The 19,480-nt window shown below is 37.4% G+C and overlaps 2 protein-coding genes across 6 annotated transcripts in view; one reads left to right on the top strand and one right to left on the bottom strand.

The window, feature by feature from the left end:
- SLC25A40 (solute carrier family 25 member 40) overlaps window positions 1–5,510 on the bottom strand; it is a 50,841-nt gene extending 45,331 nt beyond the window's left edge. For both annotated transcript variants that reach the window (XM_026018676.2, XM_072764192.1), the window contains exon 1: window positions 5,229–5,510. The gene's annotated coding sequence lies outside the window, so the exon portion shown is untranslated. The remainder of the gene's footprint in view (window positions 1–5,228) is intronic.
- A 42-nt stretch (window positions 5,511–5,552) lies between these two features.
- The window catches only part of DBF4 (DBF4-CDC7 kinase regulatory subunit), a 36,012-nt gene continuing 22,084 nt past the window's right edge, over window positions 5,553–19,480 (top strand). Inside the window, exons 1-6 of one of the 4 annotated variants that reach the window (XM_072764174.1) lie at window positions 5,553–5,883; window positions 7,139–7,308; window positions 13,388–13,567; window positions 14,800–14,850; window positions 15,342–15,411; window positions 15,624–15,700. In XM_072764174.1, the coding sequence (XP_072620275.1) occupies window positions 5,838–5,883; window positions 7,139–7,308; window positions 13,388–13,567; window positions 14,800–14,850; window positions 15,342–15,411; window positions 15,624–15,700 (594 nt within the window). In that variant the 5' untranslated portion in view covers window positions 5,553–5,837. Of the gene's footprint in view, window positions 5,884–6,008; window positions 6,234–7,138; window positions 7,309–13,387; window positions 13,568–14,799; window positions 14,851–15,341; window positions 15,412–15,623; window positions 15,701–19,480 lie in introns of those variants that run through there. The other 3 variants (XM_072764176.1, XM_072764177.1, XM_072764178.1) reach the window with 3 other exon arrangements.

Consider the following 19,480-nt stretch of genomic DNA (forward strand, 5'->3'; position numbering starts at 1 on the left):
GGATGAATCATAAAAGGTTTGTGTTATGCAAAATAATTCAGAGCTACAACATATAAATTATATGATTTCACTTATATTAAGCTGAAATACAGGAAAAACTGTATCAGATATAAATCAAACTATAGCAAAAAAGTAGTTACCTCTGATGGGATGGAAAATTGAAATGAAGAATGAAATAACCTTCTAAGAAGACAGAAATGTTCCATATTTTGATTGTGGTAGTAATTACATGGGATATACATACTTATTAGAATTCAATATGAACACTTAAAATGGGTCCATTTTACTGTATGTAGACCCGTAAGAGTACAGTAGCACTCCCTCATCTGCCAAGGGATATATTATTCCATGAGCCCCTGTAGATACCTGAAACCCCAAATAGTAACAAACTCAACATGTTTTTTCCTATACACACACACCTATGATAGTTTAATTTATAAGCTAGTCACATAGAGAAATTAACATAACTAAAAACACAATTATAATTATATACTGTAATAAAAGTTATGTGAATGTGGTCTATTGGACAATAGATCTCAAAATATCTTACTGTACTGTACTTGCCCTCCTTATAATAATCTGAGATGATAAAATGTCTGCATGATCAGGTAAAGTGAGGTAAATGAAGTAGTTAGGCTACTGTTGACCTTCTGACAATAGGTCAGAAGGAAAATCATCTGCTTCTGGACCATGGTTGACAGAGGAAACTGAAACCTAGGATAAGTAGGGACTACTGTATTAGAAAATTTTAAAATTTACATAATGAGACTTTATTGGGATCTTATGTAAACCAATCTCACTGAGCATAGCACATGGTAGGTGCTCAATCAATGCAGAAGAAAAGTGGGACAAGTAGGTAGATTATTTTATAGTCATGGCCAAATAGTATATACGTATTCTTTACTAACCTTAAGTAATTTAGTCTAGTTCGGAACATGATATATCACCTCTGAACCAGCTCATTATCTTTAACAGTTCCTACAGATGCCACAGTGGCCTCTGAATTAGATCATCTCAGGGAATCCACTTTCAAATTCTGAATCTTCCTGTCTTGCTTATTCTCCATTTTTTACCCTTCATTGAGGTTATGTTCAAGACTTTGAAACACTGAATTCTCCAGGGTTTCTGAGCTTACCATCACCTGACACAGGCACTTCAGTGCCACAGCTATCTTTTCATATGCTTAGCCTACAAAATGAACAACTTAACCTTCAAAAACCTTCTGTCCTCCAACTCACCAGGGTATTGAGACTATAAAATACGAAAACTAAATTTTAAAAATAGCAAGAGAACATATTTCAGAAGATAATATATCAATAGTTAGCATATGAATCAAATAGGAATTTTATGGAAGGCTTCAAATGAGCAGGAGATACAGGCTCAATCTAAGTTAGGCTTGCTATGAACAGGGAAAAGGAATAGGTAGAGAAGCTTAAGCAAAAGATAATAGGAAAGTGATGAGGATTACACAAGAATGAACAAATCCATTCATTTATCTAGGCTGTAAAATAAAACATTTAAATTTGGACATATGTATGAGGTGGTCTGAAAAAGGAGATTAGGCCTCATTTGATAATCACAAAAAGATATGTGGTAGACTGAGCAGATACGGTCTTCATTTACAATGTACTAGAAGAGGTGAAATTGCCCAAGGTAATAAAACTTCTTAGAAATAGAGCCAGTGGGGATCCCTGGGTGGCGCAGCGGTTTTGCGCCTGCCTTTGGCCCAGGGCGCGATCCTGGAGACCTGGGATCGAATCCCACGTCGGGCTCCCGGTGCATGGAGCCTGCTTCTCCCTCTGCCTGTGTCTCTGCCTCTCTCTCTCTCTCTGACTATCCTAAACAAATAAAAAAAAAAAATTAAAAAAAAAAAAAAAGAAATAGAGCCAGTACTGAATGAAATTCATTTATCCTAATTGACAGCCAAATGTTCACTTAACTAAACCATAATTCTGCTCAATGTTTTCCAACTTTGTTTAAAAGAACTTTTTAAACTTCTCACCATAAATAACCCTGCCCTCTCCCCCATTCAGTTCTTCCTGAATGTATATCCTTCACCTAAAGCATACTTTAAGATATACTTTAACGCAAACTTGATAAACTTACTAATGGTCCTAATTATTGACAGGACAGGTAAGGGGGTTTCTATGCATACAGGCCATAGATATATGACTAAGTCTTTCCTGTAGCTACTATACTAAAAGATTTGAGTTCCAGTAGTATTTTTTTAAATTAACCTTGAGTTACAGATTAGAAAATCATTAATACTGACCAGTAAAACAGACTTTCTTATTCATAGCTTGGTATTATCACCTATAAGGCAGTCAAGGGTGTGTCTAAAAGCATAGGGTACAACAATGTTAGTTTCCTCATTATAGTAAATAAGAAAGTTAACTCAGCTTTCACTGGAAAATGAGCTTTCATTTTTTGTTCAACAGAAATACGTTTAAATCTTTCCCATATCCCCTAAACCTTCCAAAGACCCTATCTTCCTTCCTATCAATATAATTCCCTATATTGACTGATTTTTTTCAGGATTATGTTCAACTTGTCTCCTCCCCTTCAAGACCCTTATTCTTATCTAGTCCTCTAGTCCTTACACTTTAGTCATCTACTGAAATTTTTTCTTTTCTTTCTTTTTTCTTTTTTTATTTATTCAGAGAATACACAGAGAGAGGCAGAGACACAGGCAGAGGGAGAAGCAGGCTCCATGCAGGGAGCCCAAAGCGGTATTCGATCCCGGGTCCCCAGGATCCCCTGGGCTGAAGGTGGCGCTAAACCGCTGAGCCACCCAGGCTGCCTTGAAATTTTCAATAAAGAAATCAATGACATCTTTTTTTTTTTTTTTTTTTTAAGATTTTATGTATTCAATAAAGAGAAAGCAAGATTGCACACATTCCTACATGATGGTGGGGTAGGAGGGAAGCTGACTCCCACCTGATCAGGGAGCCAGAATTGGGGCTCGAGCCCAGAACCCTGAGATCATGACCAGAAGGCAGATGCTACACCCAGAGCCACCCAGGAAACCAATGGTATCTTAAATACCAGAATCAAAAGCCTATTTTTCATGTCTTGGCCTTTGAACTCTTGAAGATGGAGGAGCTAGTGTAGAGGTCACCAGAAGGATAGCACTCACTAGGCTCTCGCTCTGTGTGCTAATTAAGCTTTCAGGAATGCTTCATTTCATCCACCTATCTGAGAAATATTAATTACCTCCTTTTTACAGATTAAAATGGAGATTCAAAACTACCCAAAGCCAGACAGCAATGCCTGCAGGATCCCAACATTTGTAATTCTGTGACTTCTGATGATACGTTTTGTTCCCAGTTCTCTTCCTAACTCTAAAGCCTCTTCTCCATATTTCTATTTCTTCATCATCGTCTGCTTATCACTGCTTTTCTTATTTCACATGCTGTCATGGGCAATTTTATTTCCTCCCAGGACTTACCTACATTCCCCATTTGCGCTTCTCAATCTTAAAACTTTTTACGAACAAAAAATCTTGTACTTTTTTGGGAGTTTACATTTTGAAAATAGGTTGTTTTCTCCAGATAGATCATCTAATGATTAATGTTTTGTTCAAACTACACCTCCTCGGGCAGCCCTGGTGGCCCAGTGGTTTAGCGCCGCCTTCAGCCGGGGATGTGATCCTGGAGACCCTGATGGAGTCCCACATCAGGCTCCCTGCAGGGAGCCTATTTCTCCCTCTGCCTGTGTCTCTGCCTGTGTGTCTCTCATGAATAAATAAATAAAATCCCTAAAAAAAAAAAAATACACCTCCTCCTGCTTATCAAGATCTGATAACCTCTTAAGCATCCCCCCATGGGTGAGGGGCTGTATGCCTCTCAAATCAATCTTTTTCCTCTCTTTACCGTCCCCCCACCTCTCCTGAGTTACAGACAAGTATTACCAACTGCCTTATAAATGATAGTCCCACGCTTCTCTCCCTAGGTCCTTCAACTTAAAGCCATTCACAACTAAACTCTCATTTCCCTTAGCAAACCTGGACCACCTACCTCTTTGTGTTCCGCATTTCGGTTAAGGGTTATAACAATACATCCTTGTCTATGTTTTAAAGTACATACTTGTTAATATCGGCACTAACTTCTCTGACCTCTATGAGTTTAAAAATCAACCATTAAGGGGATCTGGTTGGCTCAGTTGGTAAAGCTGATGACTCGATTTTTCCTCAGGTCACGATCTCAGCCCATGGGGGGGGGGGGGAGAACGACACAAACGGGACACACACACACACCCCTCCATGCAGGGCCTAGAGCCTGCTTAACATTCCTTTTTTTTTTTTTTTTTAAAGATTTTATTTATTTATTTATAGAGACACAGAGAGAATGAGAGGCAGAGACACAGGCAGAGGGAGGAGCAGGCTCCATGCAGAGTCCAACCCGGGACTCCATCCAGGGTCCCCAGGGTCACGCCCCGGGCTGCAGGCGGCGCTAAACCGCTGCGCTGCCACCGGGGCTGCCCCCTGCTTAACATTCTCTCTCACCCTCTGCCCTTCTTCCTCCTCCCTCTCTTAAAAAAAAAATCAGTTAATTAAATCACCATTAAACAATGAGTGATTATTATGTCCGAAAGTTAATGAATGCAAAATAGTACAAAACCCAATCCTCTTCGTCTTTCACAAGTTTATAAGCAGAAACAAACCCAAAACAACTTTGTGGAGCTTTTTCTCCCCCTCCACTTAAAAAACAAAAATGTACTTTACAAAGTATTTCAACGTAATCCTTAATATAATCCCATCAGTATCACCATTTTACAAGTGAAAAAGCTGGGACTCCGTGGGATTAGGTAATTTAACCAGAGTTAGACGCTGCTGCTAAATGGTGGGTCCAGACCCCAAACCTTAAGACCTGAGATCTCAAATTTCACTTTCTATTATTGTTGAAATAAACTTCACGATAAAACGAAAGCAGGTCTGTGCTCGCAGGAGTCAAAGGAGCAGCACACGACGAGGTACCGATGGCCCCAGGCGCCCTGAACTCGTTCTAGGCTGGGAGGCGCCGACCGGCCGACGACCCCCGCCCGCGGCCGCCCTGGGAGTCCCTCAGCGGCCCGTCTCCCGCCGCAAGCTCCGCGGTGACTGCAGGAAAGCCTCGCTCCCCCCTGCGGGAGCTCTGAGCAGGCCCGCCCGGCCGGAGGCTGCCCCGGCTCGGCCGCAGCCGCCTCGCCTTCAGCCGCCGGGACCGCCGACCCTTGGCCCAGAAGCGTACCTGGTGAAGGAGGCAGCCGGAGGGCGCGCGGTCCCGGCAACCCGAGGGGGCGGGAACGACCCGGGCGGCGGCGGGCCGGGCTGGCCCCCGGGGCTAACTGCATTCACTACGTTAGGTCACAAGGAGTCGCAAGGACTCTCCAGCCGAGCCGAGGAAGCCCGAGCCACCCGCGAAGGGGCGAAGGGCTGGGGCAAGGCCTAGGGGAAAGCGCCGTGGGGGAGGGGCGGGCGGGCGGAGATCCGGCCCGTGGGGGCGGGGCGCGCGGCGCGCGGAGGCGGGCACGTGGGGGCGAGCGTGAGGCGGGGCGCGGCGCGCGGCGCGAGAGGGGGCGGGGCGCGCGTCTGGGCGCCGCGGCCGCGTGACGCGTTTTCAAATCTTCAACCGCCGCAGCCCTCTCGGTCGTGCCTGGCCTCTTCCTCCTCGGCGCCTTGGGGTCCGACGCGCCCCGGAAACCCGGACGGTAGACGCGGCAGCGCGGTTGCGTGGGTGTGGTGGTCTGCGGGAGGCGAGCGGCGGCCGGCGGCCCGGGCGGCCCCGACGAGCTGTGTGTTCGCGGCCGCCCGGCGCGTCGCTCTCCCGAACCCAGCATGTAGGTGCCGGGCGGCTGCCATGAACTCCGGAGCCATGAGGATCCACAGCAAAGGACATTTCCAGGGTATGAAGCCCCTCCTCCGCTGCAGTCCCTTTAATCCGATCCTCGTGGTTCCACCGTGGGCTGTTTTAGAGTCCTCCCCCGACCCCAGGTCCCTGTTCCTTTTCTTTTCTGGCTTGTGCGTCCTTCTCGGTGGCCGGAAGAAGGTTCCGTCCGGGGCTGTGCCTCCGGCGGGGAAGGGATCCCAACCGGGCCCCTCGCGCCGTTGGCGCTCCAGCCGCGGCCCCCCATTGCCGGTGGTGCTTGGGCGGTGAAAGTGGAAAACAATGTGCGGCCCCGGGAGCTGGCCGGGCCTGGGACAGATGCTGCGACTCGGCTCAGGCCCTTGGAGGCTGCGGCGGCTGCGTCCTCCGGTTGGAAAGCAGGGGCGCGCGCGGCTTTTGGGTTCCTGGTTCACTTCCGTGGTGGCGGGGGGGCTTCTGGTCGTATTCTTAAGTTTATTTTTCTACGCTCATAAAGTTAAGAGATTGTCCTTCAAATGCACACGTAGAAGATGTCTGTTTTCAACATAATAGAAACGAAGACAAATTTCCATTGTCGATTACTTTGTATGGTAAAAGACTACAGCTTCCGAATTTTTTTTTCTTTTTAATATGTCTTTTTAATATGTATGTCGTACGTATATAGGGATTTTCAGCTTAAGAACAGATTGTGTTCCGAAAGTTAATTTTTAAAGCACTTGTTTAGGTCTCAGGTCTGTTTTCAAGGGAAATAATGAAGTGAATGGTGCTCTGGCTCTTCAGACGGATCATTTAGTCATTAATGTGCAGACAAACTACAGGAAACTAAGCCTTAGAACCTTTTGAGGACTAGATTATCATGTGTAACAGGGTTTTTTTTGTGTGTGTGTTGGTAAGTGTTAAACAGAATGGCAGATGTCCCATAAATATTTCTTGAGTAAATACCTCTTGGAGTTTACATCCAAGGAGGAAAGTCTTTCAAAAGGTTTTAGATAGTTCTACTGTAATACATAAAAACATGAACAAATGCGTGAATATTTCCTGCAGCTTCAACTATAGGCTGTGAACAATGATTATTTTACAGTATGGGATCTGTTAAAACAAATATTGGTGTTCTGGTTTTATCCTAAGTGATACTACAAAGAAATAGAGTAAAATGCTATTGAGTGTTTAATTGGTGGTATTATAAAGATTTTTTTTCCCCTCTATGATATGATGACTGTATAAAAAGTATTTTTAAAAGAGAAATTTTCTGTCCACATCAATCATGATCTGGTTCTACTTTTTTTAAACAACAGGTGGAATCCAAGTCAAAAATGAAAAAAACAGATCTATGAAATCTATGAAAACTGATAACAAACCAGAAAAATACAAATATAAGCCACTCTGGGGAAAAATATTTTACATTGACTTACCTTCTGTCACCGTATCTGAAAAACTCCAAAAGGACATTCAGGATCTGGGAGGGGTAAGTCAAAACTATACACTTTGACCAAAAAAATGAAAATTTGTAACTAGTACTTTCTAATATATAATCATTTTAGATTATCATTTTGGAAAACGTAACCACCTAGCTTAAAATTTTTATTTCATTAAATTATTTCATTTATGAAATATTACATTATTTCATATTTAATGAAAAACTTTGTTTTAACCTTTTGTAATCTAATAGGATTTTCAGGTTTCTGTGATTTTGAGTCTAATGTAAAGTTCACAACGTGTGGGAAATGTGACTTTCTCCCTTATCCTGGTGGAACCTTTGATTGCCTCGTTATAATGTTTGTATGTCCTCCAGATAGCAAAAACTCCTTGATTATGATTATTGGGAAACTACATAAATTTGTCTGGACTTGCATAACAGGAAGAATGTTATTTGCATAACATAGAGAACCTCTTAGAACCACAAAGAGTTAAATTACTCTGAGTGGTAACAGTCTTAATGTCATTAAGGGAACAGAATTTGGGTTTAAGAATTTTGAAAACTCTCTACCTTATACATTGTGTAAATAATTAAGAAAGAAAATTTTAACAAGTGAGGTTAAGAGTTCAATCTTCCTAATTCTTCCTGTTTCTTAAAAAGGTTTGTGCTGCACTTTGAATTTGTTGAGGTTAGCATCTTTGAATAATCTGAAAGAATCCTGGCATTCCTAGAATAGAAATCTGCAGAACATGTAGAAAGTTTCTTGGTATTGTTTATTGATGTGATCTTCACTTATCTTTGAAAAGCTGTTCACTTTACTTTTTGTTACTCATTTTCTTTTTCTTTTTTTTTTTTCTTTTTTTTTTAAGATTTCATTCATTTAAGAGAGAGAGAGCGCGTGAGCATGCAGGGGCAGGGGCAGTGCAGCCCTGTGGCTGAGACAGACTCCCCGCTGAGCAGGGGGTCTGATGAAGGGCTTGATCCCAGGCCCCTGAGATCATGACCTGAGCCAAAGGCAGACACTTAATGATCTGAGCCACCTAGGTGCCCTTCTTTACTCATTTTTTTAAAACATTGTACATTTGTCATAGCAGTAACATGTATCATAATAACCATATGACTGCATTCCAAAAAATCATGTTTTGTAGGCCTGCCACCTTTGAATACAGACTCCTTATTTTAGAAATTAAGAGCTTAAGGGTCCAGAGAAGTGAAATGACTGGTCTAGTGTAGGATTAGCCTCCTAATTCCCAGATTTAACATGCTACTACCATTTTTGTCCTCCCAATTAATGGGTACAAAGTAGCTGGTACAGTTTCACAGCTTTTTCAAATATGATGAATAACCCATTAATCTTTATGATCTAAATCAGTTATTTGATTTAAAAATTTTTTTTTTTTTTTTTTTTTTTTTTTTGAGAGAATGGGAGAGAACACTAGGGGAGGGAAGGTCAGAGGGAGAAGCAGACTCCCTGCTGAGCGGGGCCACCTGATGGTGTGCTCCATCCTGGGACTCTGGGATCATGACCTGAGCTGAAGGCAGATGCTTAACTGACTTGAGCCACCCAGGTGCCCCTAAATCAGTGATTTTAGATTTATATTTTTAGTAGTGGAACCCTTCAAGCAAAATCATTCAGGAGTCTAATATATAAAGCCAGTAAAAGGAAACTTCTAGCTAAATTAAAGGGTTCTAGTTAGTACAGAGATGGTTGTCCTGCCTCCTTTTCTTCTCACAGCAGTTCCTGAGGCACTTGCAAGAAACAAGTTTTGAATTCACTTATGCACGTGATAATAGTTTGGAGACCTTTCAGTTTTAAACACTTCAAATTTTTATCCTGAAATGGTTTGAAGTAGACCACTGAAGTAAAGAGCATATTATGAACATAAGTTTTCACATTCTTTTTTTGAGCTGTGGATTTTCAACTGAGTTTCATTTACTAACTGTACTTCTTAATTTCCCTTTAAAATTTTTTTGTAATTGATTTATAATCCCTCTCCACACTCTCTTTCCAATAATTCAGTGATGTCCTAATTTCTGTTCTTCAGACAGGACTGTCTCTCCTTTAAAAAAGACTTCTGTATGGTGATGTGTTACATGAATTGTAGAGGAATCTTGACCTGTAGACACTAAGAGTTTTAGGGTTCAACTTTAAGAAATACTTAGTTGAATAGATATTCCTTGAAAGGATGATTCTTCATTTTGTAATTTATCTTCAGATTATTACCAGTGTTTTCTTTTTCTGTAATTGTCCACTTTATGCATTTGTTTATTACTCTTAATGAAAACATATCCCATTTATCTGGAGAGTTCAACCACTGAAAACACAGCAGTGAAATTTGACCTAATAGGGAACTATCTTTTTAATAGTGGCAATGAATGTAGCTGTTACAAAATTATCTTAAAAAGGACATGGAATCAACCATATTTAGGTCCATATCTAAACATTCTGGGCTAAAATAAGACAGTTGGAGAAGAACAAAGATGTAAGGATAAATGCCTTGCATTATCATGAACTTGAAGACAGTTACTTGGTTGATGTTCATTGTAGCCGTGAGTGACTCAAAAAGTTTCAGGTTTACTCTTTAAGAGACCTAAATTCAACTATAACTGATAAATTGAAGACTGTGATGAAACTAAGCACTAAGGAATTTGGTATTGTTTTGGTAGATTACAAAAATGAATCTTAGGTCTGTCCGGCTTTTAGCTTCTGATTTAGGTAGAGATTGCATGGGTATAATTAATTGTAACACAACATAATAATATCAACAAGGAAAAATTACTTCCAACTAAGAAAATCTTGGAAGCTCTTGTGCAAACACAATTTGAAGTTAGCTTTGAAGAATAATTATGATTTGGTCATGTGGAAATTTATTAAAAAATTAATCCACTAGTGTCTTTCATTTGGTAGCACTGTTTTAGCTGCTGGGGATGCAAAAAATACGTAAGATGTAGTCTACTGCTGTCAGTCTGTGGGAATATCAGACACCTAAATAATTTACAGATACAGCATTGTCAGTGCTTTAACAAAAGTTATGTAGAAATTGCCATTAGAATACAGAGAAGAGGGGTGCCTGGGTGACTCAGTCTTGCTCCCAGCTCGGGTCTTGATCTTACAGTTTTAAGTTGAAGCACCACATTGGGCTCCGTGTGGGGCATGGAGCTTACTTAAAAAAAAAAAAGAATACAAAGAAGAAAATTATTAACTTTGCCTTTAGGAATCATAGCAGAGATAAGAGTTTAACCTAAGTCTTGAAAGTCTAGTAGGAATATATCAGGTAGAATGGACAAACTAAATAGAGGGCAGAATATATTTGAAGTTAATCTATGTATAGTGGGAGCAACTGCTAGTTACTACAATGTGACTTGAGCTTGGGATTTAGATGGAGGGAAATAGCAAGAAACTATGTTATATTGGTGATCTGATAGGTGATTAATATCCAGAATAGGTAAAGAACTCATATAGCTCAACATTGAAAAACAACCAATTAAAACATGAGCAAAGGACTCAAATAGACACTTCTCTAAAGAAGACGTACGCTTAGCTAACAAGCACATGAAAAGATGGCTCTCCATCCCTAATCATTAGGGAGATAAAAATGAAAACCAAAAGGAGATACCATGTCACATCTGTTAGGATGGTTAGTATCAAAAAATGTAAGTATTGGCAAGGATGTGTGGAGTTTGGAACCCTTGTGGGTTGGTGGAATTGTAAAATGGTATAACTGCTATGGAAAACAAGTTATACCCAAAACAATTGGAGCAAGGCCTTGAAGAGATACTCATATACTCGTGCATAGCAGCATTATTCACAATCGACAAAAGGTGAAAACAACCCTGATTTTCATCTTCAGATCAGTGGATGAACAAAATGTCTATACGTACAATGGAATATTATTCAACCTTGAAAAGTAATCCCTTGCTAAAACATTCATGAACCTTGAAAACACTGCTGAGCAAAATAACTCAGACACAAAAAGACAAATACAGGATTTGGCCTATATAAATTATCTAGAATAGTTAAATTTGTAGAAGCAAAGTAGAACATAAAAGGGGCTGGGAAGAGGAGAAAATGGGAAGTTACTGTTTAATAGAGTTTTATCTTAGGATGATGAAAAAGTTTTAGAAATGTGTAGTGGTGATGGTTGCTCAACATTGTACTTGTACTCAGTGCCACTGAATTGCATACTTAAAAATGGTTAAAATAGTCAATTTAATAAGTATTTTTATCACAATTTTTAAAAAATATGGGAGAGTGGTTCCTTTTGAAAAATTAGAACCTCTGGCGGTGCTGAGGCCACATAATTATGAAAATGAAGAAAGCGTTTAATGTGTAAATTGTGCATTTATATTCCTGTTGGCCCTTGTAAGACCTTGTAAGTCATAGGGTAGCTCTATTTTTAACTCTTTGAGGAACCTCCATACAGTTTTCCAGAGTGGCTGCATCAGTTCACATTCCCACCAACTGTGCAAGAGGGTTCCCCTTTCTGCACATCCTCTCCAACATTTGTTGTTTCCTGTCTTGTTAATTTTCCCCATTCTCACTGGTGTGAGGTGGTATCTCATTGTGGTTTTGATTTATATTCCCTGATGGCAAGTGATGCAGAGCATTTTCTCATGTGCTTGTTGGCCATGTGTATGTCGTCTTTGCAGAAATGTCTGTTCACGTCTTCTGCCCATTTATAATCCTTGAAATAAGTAAATGTGGGTATCTTGTTTACTGGTTGATGAAAATGCTACTCAGAGCAAAAAGAAGTAGCAAGAGGGCCACTGGTATAAGCAGCAAATTTACTTAACACTTAGATGGAATTTATTTATCTGTTAAATACTTTACTTCATTTTTTTAGTATTACCCTTTATGTGATGAGATCCAATAGAAATTAAATATATAGCTGTTTAAAATATTTTAGAAATCTTTCATTTATGCAAATAGTTAATGATTTGCAAACAGATTTATTTCTGCTTTAATTTTCCTACCATTCAATATGAATGATCTTTGATAACATTGACACCTGGTACTTGTATTTATAAATTCAGGATACAAGCAGGGATTTCCAAACATTTTAGTAGGGAAATTATCTTCAGTCATACTCTGAGAGTGAAGGTCCCCTTCTTCCTGTTAAAGTCTTATAGAAAGATGTTAACTGATTTTGAACTATCCTGCCCGATATTACAGCCATCAGCTATTTAAATTTAATGAATACTGTATTGAGTAAAAAATTCAATTGCACAATCACATTTGTTACCTTTGTTATATTTTAAGTGCTTAGTAGCCACATGTGGCGAGTTGCTACCATATTGGACATTATTGATAAAGAACATTAACATCATTATAGTATGTTTTACTGGACAGTAGTGCATTAGAGCATGGACTTGGATCAGAATGTGTATGTTCAAATTCTGTTATTTGCTATGATGTAACCTCAACCAAGTCATATCACTTCTCTTTAATTTTCTTTTCCATAAAATGTGGATATTAGTAATATACCATGGGGTTGTTACATGGATTTTTTTTTTTTTAAGATTTTATTTATTTATTTATTCATGAGACAGAGAGAGAGAGGCAGAGACACAGGCAAAGAGAGAAGCAGGCTCCATGCAGGCAGGGAGCCTGACGTGGGACTCAATTCCGGGTCTCCAGGATCACGTCCTGGGCTGAAGGCAGCGCTAAACCACTGAGCCACTGGGCTGCCCTGTTATATGGATTAAATTAATTGGGATATATAAAGTACTTAAAAATTGTATCTAGGGACGCCCAGTGGCTCAGTGGTTGAGCCTCTGCCTTTGGCTCAGGGCCCGATCCCAGGATCAGGGATTGAGTCCCACATCGGGCTCCCTGCGAGAATCCTGCTTCTCCCTCTGCCTATGTCTCTGCCTTTCTCTCTCTCTCAATCTGTGTCTCTCATGAATGAATAAATAAAATCTTAAAAAAAAATAGTATCTAGCATATGCTGGTTGTTATTGGAACTCCCATTGTACTTCCTCAGAACTCAAATTCAGAATACTATATAAAAAAACATTAATTTACAAAATATTGAAATGTATCAAATTGGCATTTTACACTGTACCTGAAATATGAAATAGTTAATGGTTTATATGGCTTATTTGAAAATACTTTGTTTTCCTTTAGCGAGTTGAAGAATTTCTTAGCAAAGATATCAGTTACCTTATTTCAAATAAAAAGGAAGCTAAATTTGCACAAACATTGGGAAGAATTTCTCCTGTACCAAGTCCAGAATCTGCATATACTGCAGAAACCACTTCACCTCATCCCAGCCATGATGGAAGTTCATTTAAATCTCCAGATTCAGTAAGTCTCTTCAGTGTACTTTGAGACGTTCAGAAAAGCTGTATGTAGCCTGAGGATCTCATGATTTTCAAGAGTAGACTGGATGCAGAGTTTACTTAGGTAGAACAGTATCTACATATGGGTGGCTTTCCAATCATTAATAAGGTTATTGTCTTAGGGAAAGGTGATTTTTCTCCTAATATTGGGGTTATATTCTGCTAAATTAACACTTTTGCCTTTTAGGATGGCTTTTATTTTTAAGAGTTATTTACAAACAACTAGCAAGTAACAGCATATTATTATTTAAAGTAGAAGTGGAAACCTTTTGTTTCACAGCAGGAGTAAGCGAACTATGGCATGGGCCAAGTTGTTTTTTTTTTTTTTTTTTTTTACAGCCTTGAGCTAAGCATGGTTTTTACATCTTCAAATGCTTGCGCAAACATTGAAAGTATTTTGTGACATTTAAATTCAGATATCAATATCCATAAATAAAGTTTTATTGGAATACAGCCAGACCTGTTAATTTACTTAACATATTAACTGGTTGATTTCCTGCTATAAAGGAGGTATTCGATAGGACAGATGCGTAGGTCTAAAACATGTGCTATCTGGCCCTTTACAGAAAATATTTGCCAGCCCCTGTTTTAGTTACTGATACTATATCTCTGTTACTTCATTGACAAGTTAGAAAATAGAGTGAAAGATAAATTGGGGAGAGGGAAAAATAGAAATACCTACAAGAAGAAAAGTCAAGGAAGGCTTATGTATGTTTTCACTTTAGTGCTTTTTTGGAGAACTGAGATTATACTAGTGACTATTTCCAAATGGTTGCTTTTGTATCATTTTAGTTGCTTTTCAGAGTTCTGTTTAAAATGTGAAGTACCATATAAAAATAATATGTCTGATTTAGTCATATTCTCACATCTTCATTTGAATATGAAATTAGAATCTAAACTTACTCTTTACAGACATTTTACTACAGAACTGGTTTGTTTTCATTCAATTGTTTAGTTGCTTTACCAAAAAAAGAGCAAACTTTTTAATAGAGCTTATTACTTACTATAAAGGCCCTAGGGAAATTGCCTTTTTCTATACATTTATTGTGTTGATAGTCATTAAGACTTGTAGAAATAAATTTTGTCTATTTTAAATTTTATAATTAAAATTTATTTTATCAATTTAGTCTAGCTATTTTATATTTATTCCCCAATGAATTGTAACTTTTTAATGTTTGATCTCTGGGATTTTTATAGGTGTGTTTGAGTAGAGGAAAATTATTAGTTGAAAAAGCTATCAAGGACCATGTAAGTATGAAATTTAAAAATTTACAGTATACTGTTATTAAGAACTTTCATAATAATATACTATTATGAAATTTTCCTTTCCTCATATTTAATAGGAAAAGCCTAAATATCATCATGTATTTCATTTTACAAAGAACAGAATCTACTTTTCATGAAGAAACATCTCCATCTTGTGGCCTTTTAAAATATTACTGGAGATGTATGAAGCTTACGGCATTTTTGCATTTTTAAATGAAATTTCTTAAAATTGTTAACTGTATGGCTACAGTTAATGTTAACTCTCAAGTATATGGGAATATATTAAACAGGATTAACTTAGAAATTCCAAAAGAAAAACCATATATGGATTGCTTTTGTAACTATATAGAGTCTATTCTGAATACTTGCCTCAGTGACATTAACCTTCAAATAATTTTTAAAATTTAACTCATTTAAATCAGTAATTTTCTAGGAAAACTGTTAAACCTTTTTTTTTTTTTTTTTTTTTACAGGATTTTATTCCTTCAAATAGTATATTATCAAATGCTTTATCATGGGGAGTAAAAATTCTTCATATTGATGGTAAGAATTTTATCAGTTTTTGATAGTATTTGTTAAAAATATTAATTTGTGCTCTTGGTTCCTGGTTTTACACAAGGGGAATTCTGATAGCAAGAGATACCTAAAGTGGCAATTTTTTCACCTAACTCTGGTATTAAGAAAATAGCAGTGTTTAATTCCAGAGGAAAAATGCTAATCTTTAACCTTTTTTTTTGTTTGTTTGTTTAATGAAGACATTAGATACTACATTGAACAGAAGAAAAAAGAACTATATTTACTTAAGAAATCAAGCACTTCTATAAAAGATGTGGTATGTTATTTTTCTTGATTTTTAAACTAATTAAAGTGATAAAGGTGTTTTGTTTCTTATTGAGTAGAAAATAATTACTGCCAGAATATCTTAAGGGTAAGCCTTTGTACTGTGTTCATGTTTCTGTTATTTAACTCACAAGGTAAAAAATTGTTCCTGGGAGGATGGCATAGATTTATTTTTTCTTCTTTGATTGCTATTATTGCTTTTTACCAGATACTTTTTTCATTCTGAAGGAATAATTAGATTAAATCTTGAGAAGCTTCTAGTATGTATAATATGCTTCTTTCAATTGCCCCAGACAGCGTTATAACAAAATCTTGCTACACATGCACACTATGACTTTCTGGCCTAACCTCAAAACGTTTGCTAAGTAAGTGCATCAGGCGTTGCAGTGTTAGACTTAATGTTGCTATATCTTGTCTCTTCCTTTTCAAACATTAGCTTCCTTCTTAAAGCCTCTACAGAGAATCGAGGCTCTCCGTTCTTTAAATACAATAAAATCTCTGTAATCTATATCCTTCCCTAATTACTGTCCAATATTTGTATCATCCTGACTTCCCACATCTCTACTTTTATGCTTCCCATTCACTCTTGAACCTATGAGGTAGAAAGCTATTGACTGATTTGCCAAATGGAGTTAATTGTTTTTAAAACCAGTCATTTTGGTTGTCAGCAGTTGCTCATTTCCTCCTTTAATTTACCTGTTTTCTTCTGCAACTTCTCTCATCTCTTAGTTTTCTCATGGTTTTCATGTCAGTGTATTTTTTTGTGGTCTGCTTTTTCTTCCCTCAATCCTTAAATGACTAAAATCTAAAAAGAAAATTTTATAAGAGTGTATATAAAGACATGTAGCCATAAGTAAATTGGCATGTTTGGGAAATTTTCTATAATATGATACATTTTTGAGTGGGAAAACAATAAGAAATGAAGCAGGAAAAATTAGCAAGTTCAGATAGGACCTTGCACACTATATAAACGAGTTACAGTTTATCTGAAAGGGTTTGGAAAATTATTGAGAAATTATTAAATAGGAGAGTAACTTAGTAAAATAGGTAGATGAAAGACCTTCTGGTTGCCAGTAAAGCATGTTTGCTGGTAAGACTGACATTTGGACTATCTTTTGAACTCTTGAGCAATTTTACAATAAGAAACATTTTACATCATGATTACCTCCATATATATGCATGTCATATGCACAGATACTTAAAGTCTTTATGAATTTTATATTTTTAATACACATTTATATAAGATAGGAACAATTTGTAGAAAGCGGCAAATTACTTAGGACTTAAATTTGAACTATTAGTACTTTCAATGTTTTTATTTACAAGTATAAAAAAAAACACCCCAAACCCTCCAAATGTCTGTTTCCAAATTTTTATAAAATGTTGGGTGAGTATTCCTTATTTGAAGTAAGCTAAATACATATAAACTACCTTTACTGCGCTTTGCAGATATTTTGGATTGTATATAGAAATAAATGTAAACTCACAAGGACATTATGGTTTCTGAGTGCACCGGTGTATCATTTCTGTCTGTATGCTATATATATAAATGTATATCTGAAACAAGTCTCATGAAATATTGCTGATCCTTAATATGATTCATGCCAGTATTTCTATATTATTCTATTGTCATCTTAAAAACACCTTAAATTGATACTAAATCTGCTAATAGGTCACAGTTCATAGTTTTAAAAGTGTTCATGGGAGCACCTGGGTGGCTCAGTAGGTTGAGCGTCAGACTCTTTGATTTTAGCTCAGGTCATGATCCCAGGGTTGTGGGATGGAGCCCCAGGTCAGACTCTGCACTTAGCAGGGAGTCCCCTTGAGAGTCATTCTCTCCTTCTCTTTCTGTACCCCTCCCCCTGCTTACTCACTCTCAAATACTTTTTTTTTTTTTTTTTAAGTGTTCAGGGAGAGACTGCTAGGTGGCTCAGTTTAGGCATCTGACTCTTGGTTTCAGCTCAGATCACAATCTCAGGGTTATAAGATTAAGCCCCATGCATGTCCAGGGTCTGCTTGAGATATTTCGCCCTCCCTCCCTTTCTTCCCTCCTGCTCCTCCCCCTACTTGCACACTCTCACTCTTAAAAAAAAAAAAATCTTAAAAAGGGAAAGTATTCAGGCATATTTTGGTTTTGCACATGCAATTGTCAATATTCAACAGATCTCAGTCCTGTTAGGTGTTTGGCACTAGGAATATTTGCCCTCATGAGATAAAAATTAAAGTGTGATAAATAGCCGTGAAACAGATCTTACTTTTCTCTTAAACAAGAAAGGATGAGAATACCAAATATCTGTAATCCAGAATGTATAACTGGTGAATTTGATTCTAATGCTTCAAAATTTTTCTGTATGTAAGAATGTTTCTGGAAATTTTCTGGTTTGTTAAGTACTAAAAAACTCTTCAATAAAGATGGATTTGTTGGTCTTGAATGGCCATATATAAATCTGCACACTAATACATAGAAATTTTAAGACATTAATTATATTGTATTTAATATCCTAGTTAGCATGTATCTTTAAAAAATGTCGAATGAATGTATTTTGCTAAACTATTTAAAGTGCTTGGATTTTTTTTTCTTTTCTGGTTTTACCTGAAATTTTGAGGATTTTTTTTTTTTTTGCGTATATATACACGAGGAATGTTTGTCTTTTACTTTTTCATGTCTTTGGTTTTAGAGTCAGGGTAATGCTGCTCTCGTAAAATGCTGGAACATATTTCCACTTACATTTTCTGGAAAAGTTTTTGTGGTCGGTTTTATTTCTTAAATGTTTGATAGAATTGATAGAAGGTTATCTGGTCCTGGAATTTTTTTTTGTTGGAAAATTCTCAACTACGAATTCAATTTTTTTATTAGATAAAAGAAATTCAGGTTATTTTTTTATTGAGTGTACTGTGGTAGTTTGTTTTTCAAGGAATTCGTACTTGTCTAAGCTGTCAAATTGATGGCAAAAGTATTTGTAATATTCCCTTATTAACCTTTTAATGTTTGTTTTTCATTCCTGAAATCATTATTCTTTTTCTTTTTCCTCTTTCATCATTTGGGATAGAGTTTTTATCAATTTAATTTTTTCAAAGAATAGCTCTACTGTAAATTTTTTTGAGTTCTGTTTACTGCAATCCCACACATTTTATGTAGAACTTTATCTACCTATCTATATATTTATATAGATAGATAGATCTATATCTGTATCTACCTATCTATATATTTATATATACAGATAGATAGAGAGATCTATATCTGTATATATGTACACACTCTTTCATAGCCCCTGAAGGTTCATAGTAAAATTGAGTAGAAGACAAGGATATTCCCATATACCCCTTACCTCTCAGTATACACACAGCCTTCCCCACGGTCAACATCCTATATCACGATGGTGCATTTGTTATAAATTGATATATCTTTATTGACAGGTCATCATCACTTAAAGTCCATAGTCTACATTAGGGTTCACTCTTTGTATTGTACATTGTATAGGTTCACATAAATGAACAGGGACATGTCTGCCATCATAGTATCCTCCAGAATAGTTCCCATAAAATTGTTCCATGCTGCATTTATTTATCTCTTCTTCCCTCATTTACTCCTAACAACTACTTATCCTTTTTCCATAACTTGGCTTTTTCCTTCAATGTCATTTTTTTTTTTTTGGAGTCCTAGAATATATAGTCTTTTCAGGTTGTGTTCTTGAGTTAGTGTTAGGCATTTAAAGTTTCTCCATGTCTTTTTCATGACTTGATAGCTCCTTTGTTGTTATGGTTAATTACT

The sequence above is a fragment of the Vulpes vulpes genome, chromosome 7, assembly GCF_048418805.1.
Source record: "Vulpes vulpes isolate BD-2025 chromosome 7, VulVul3, whole genome shotgun sequence".
Taxonomy (NCBI): Eukaryota; Metazoa; Chordata; class Mammalia; order Carnivora; family Canidae; genus Vulpes; species Vulpes vulpes.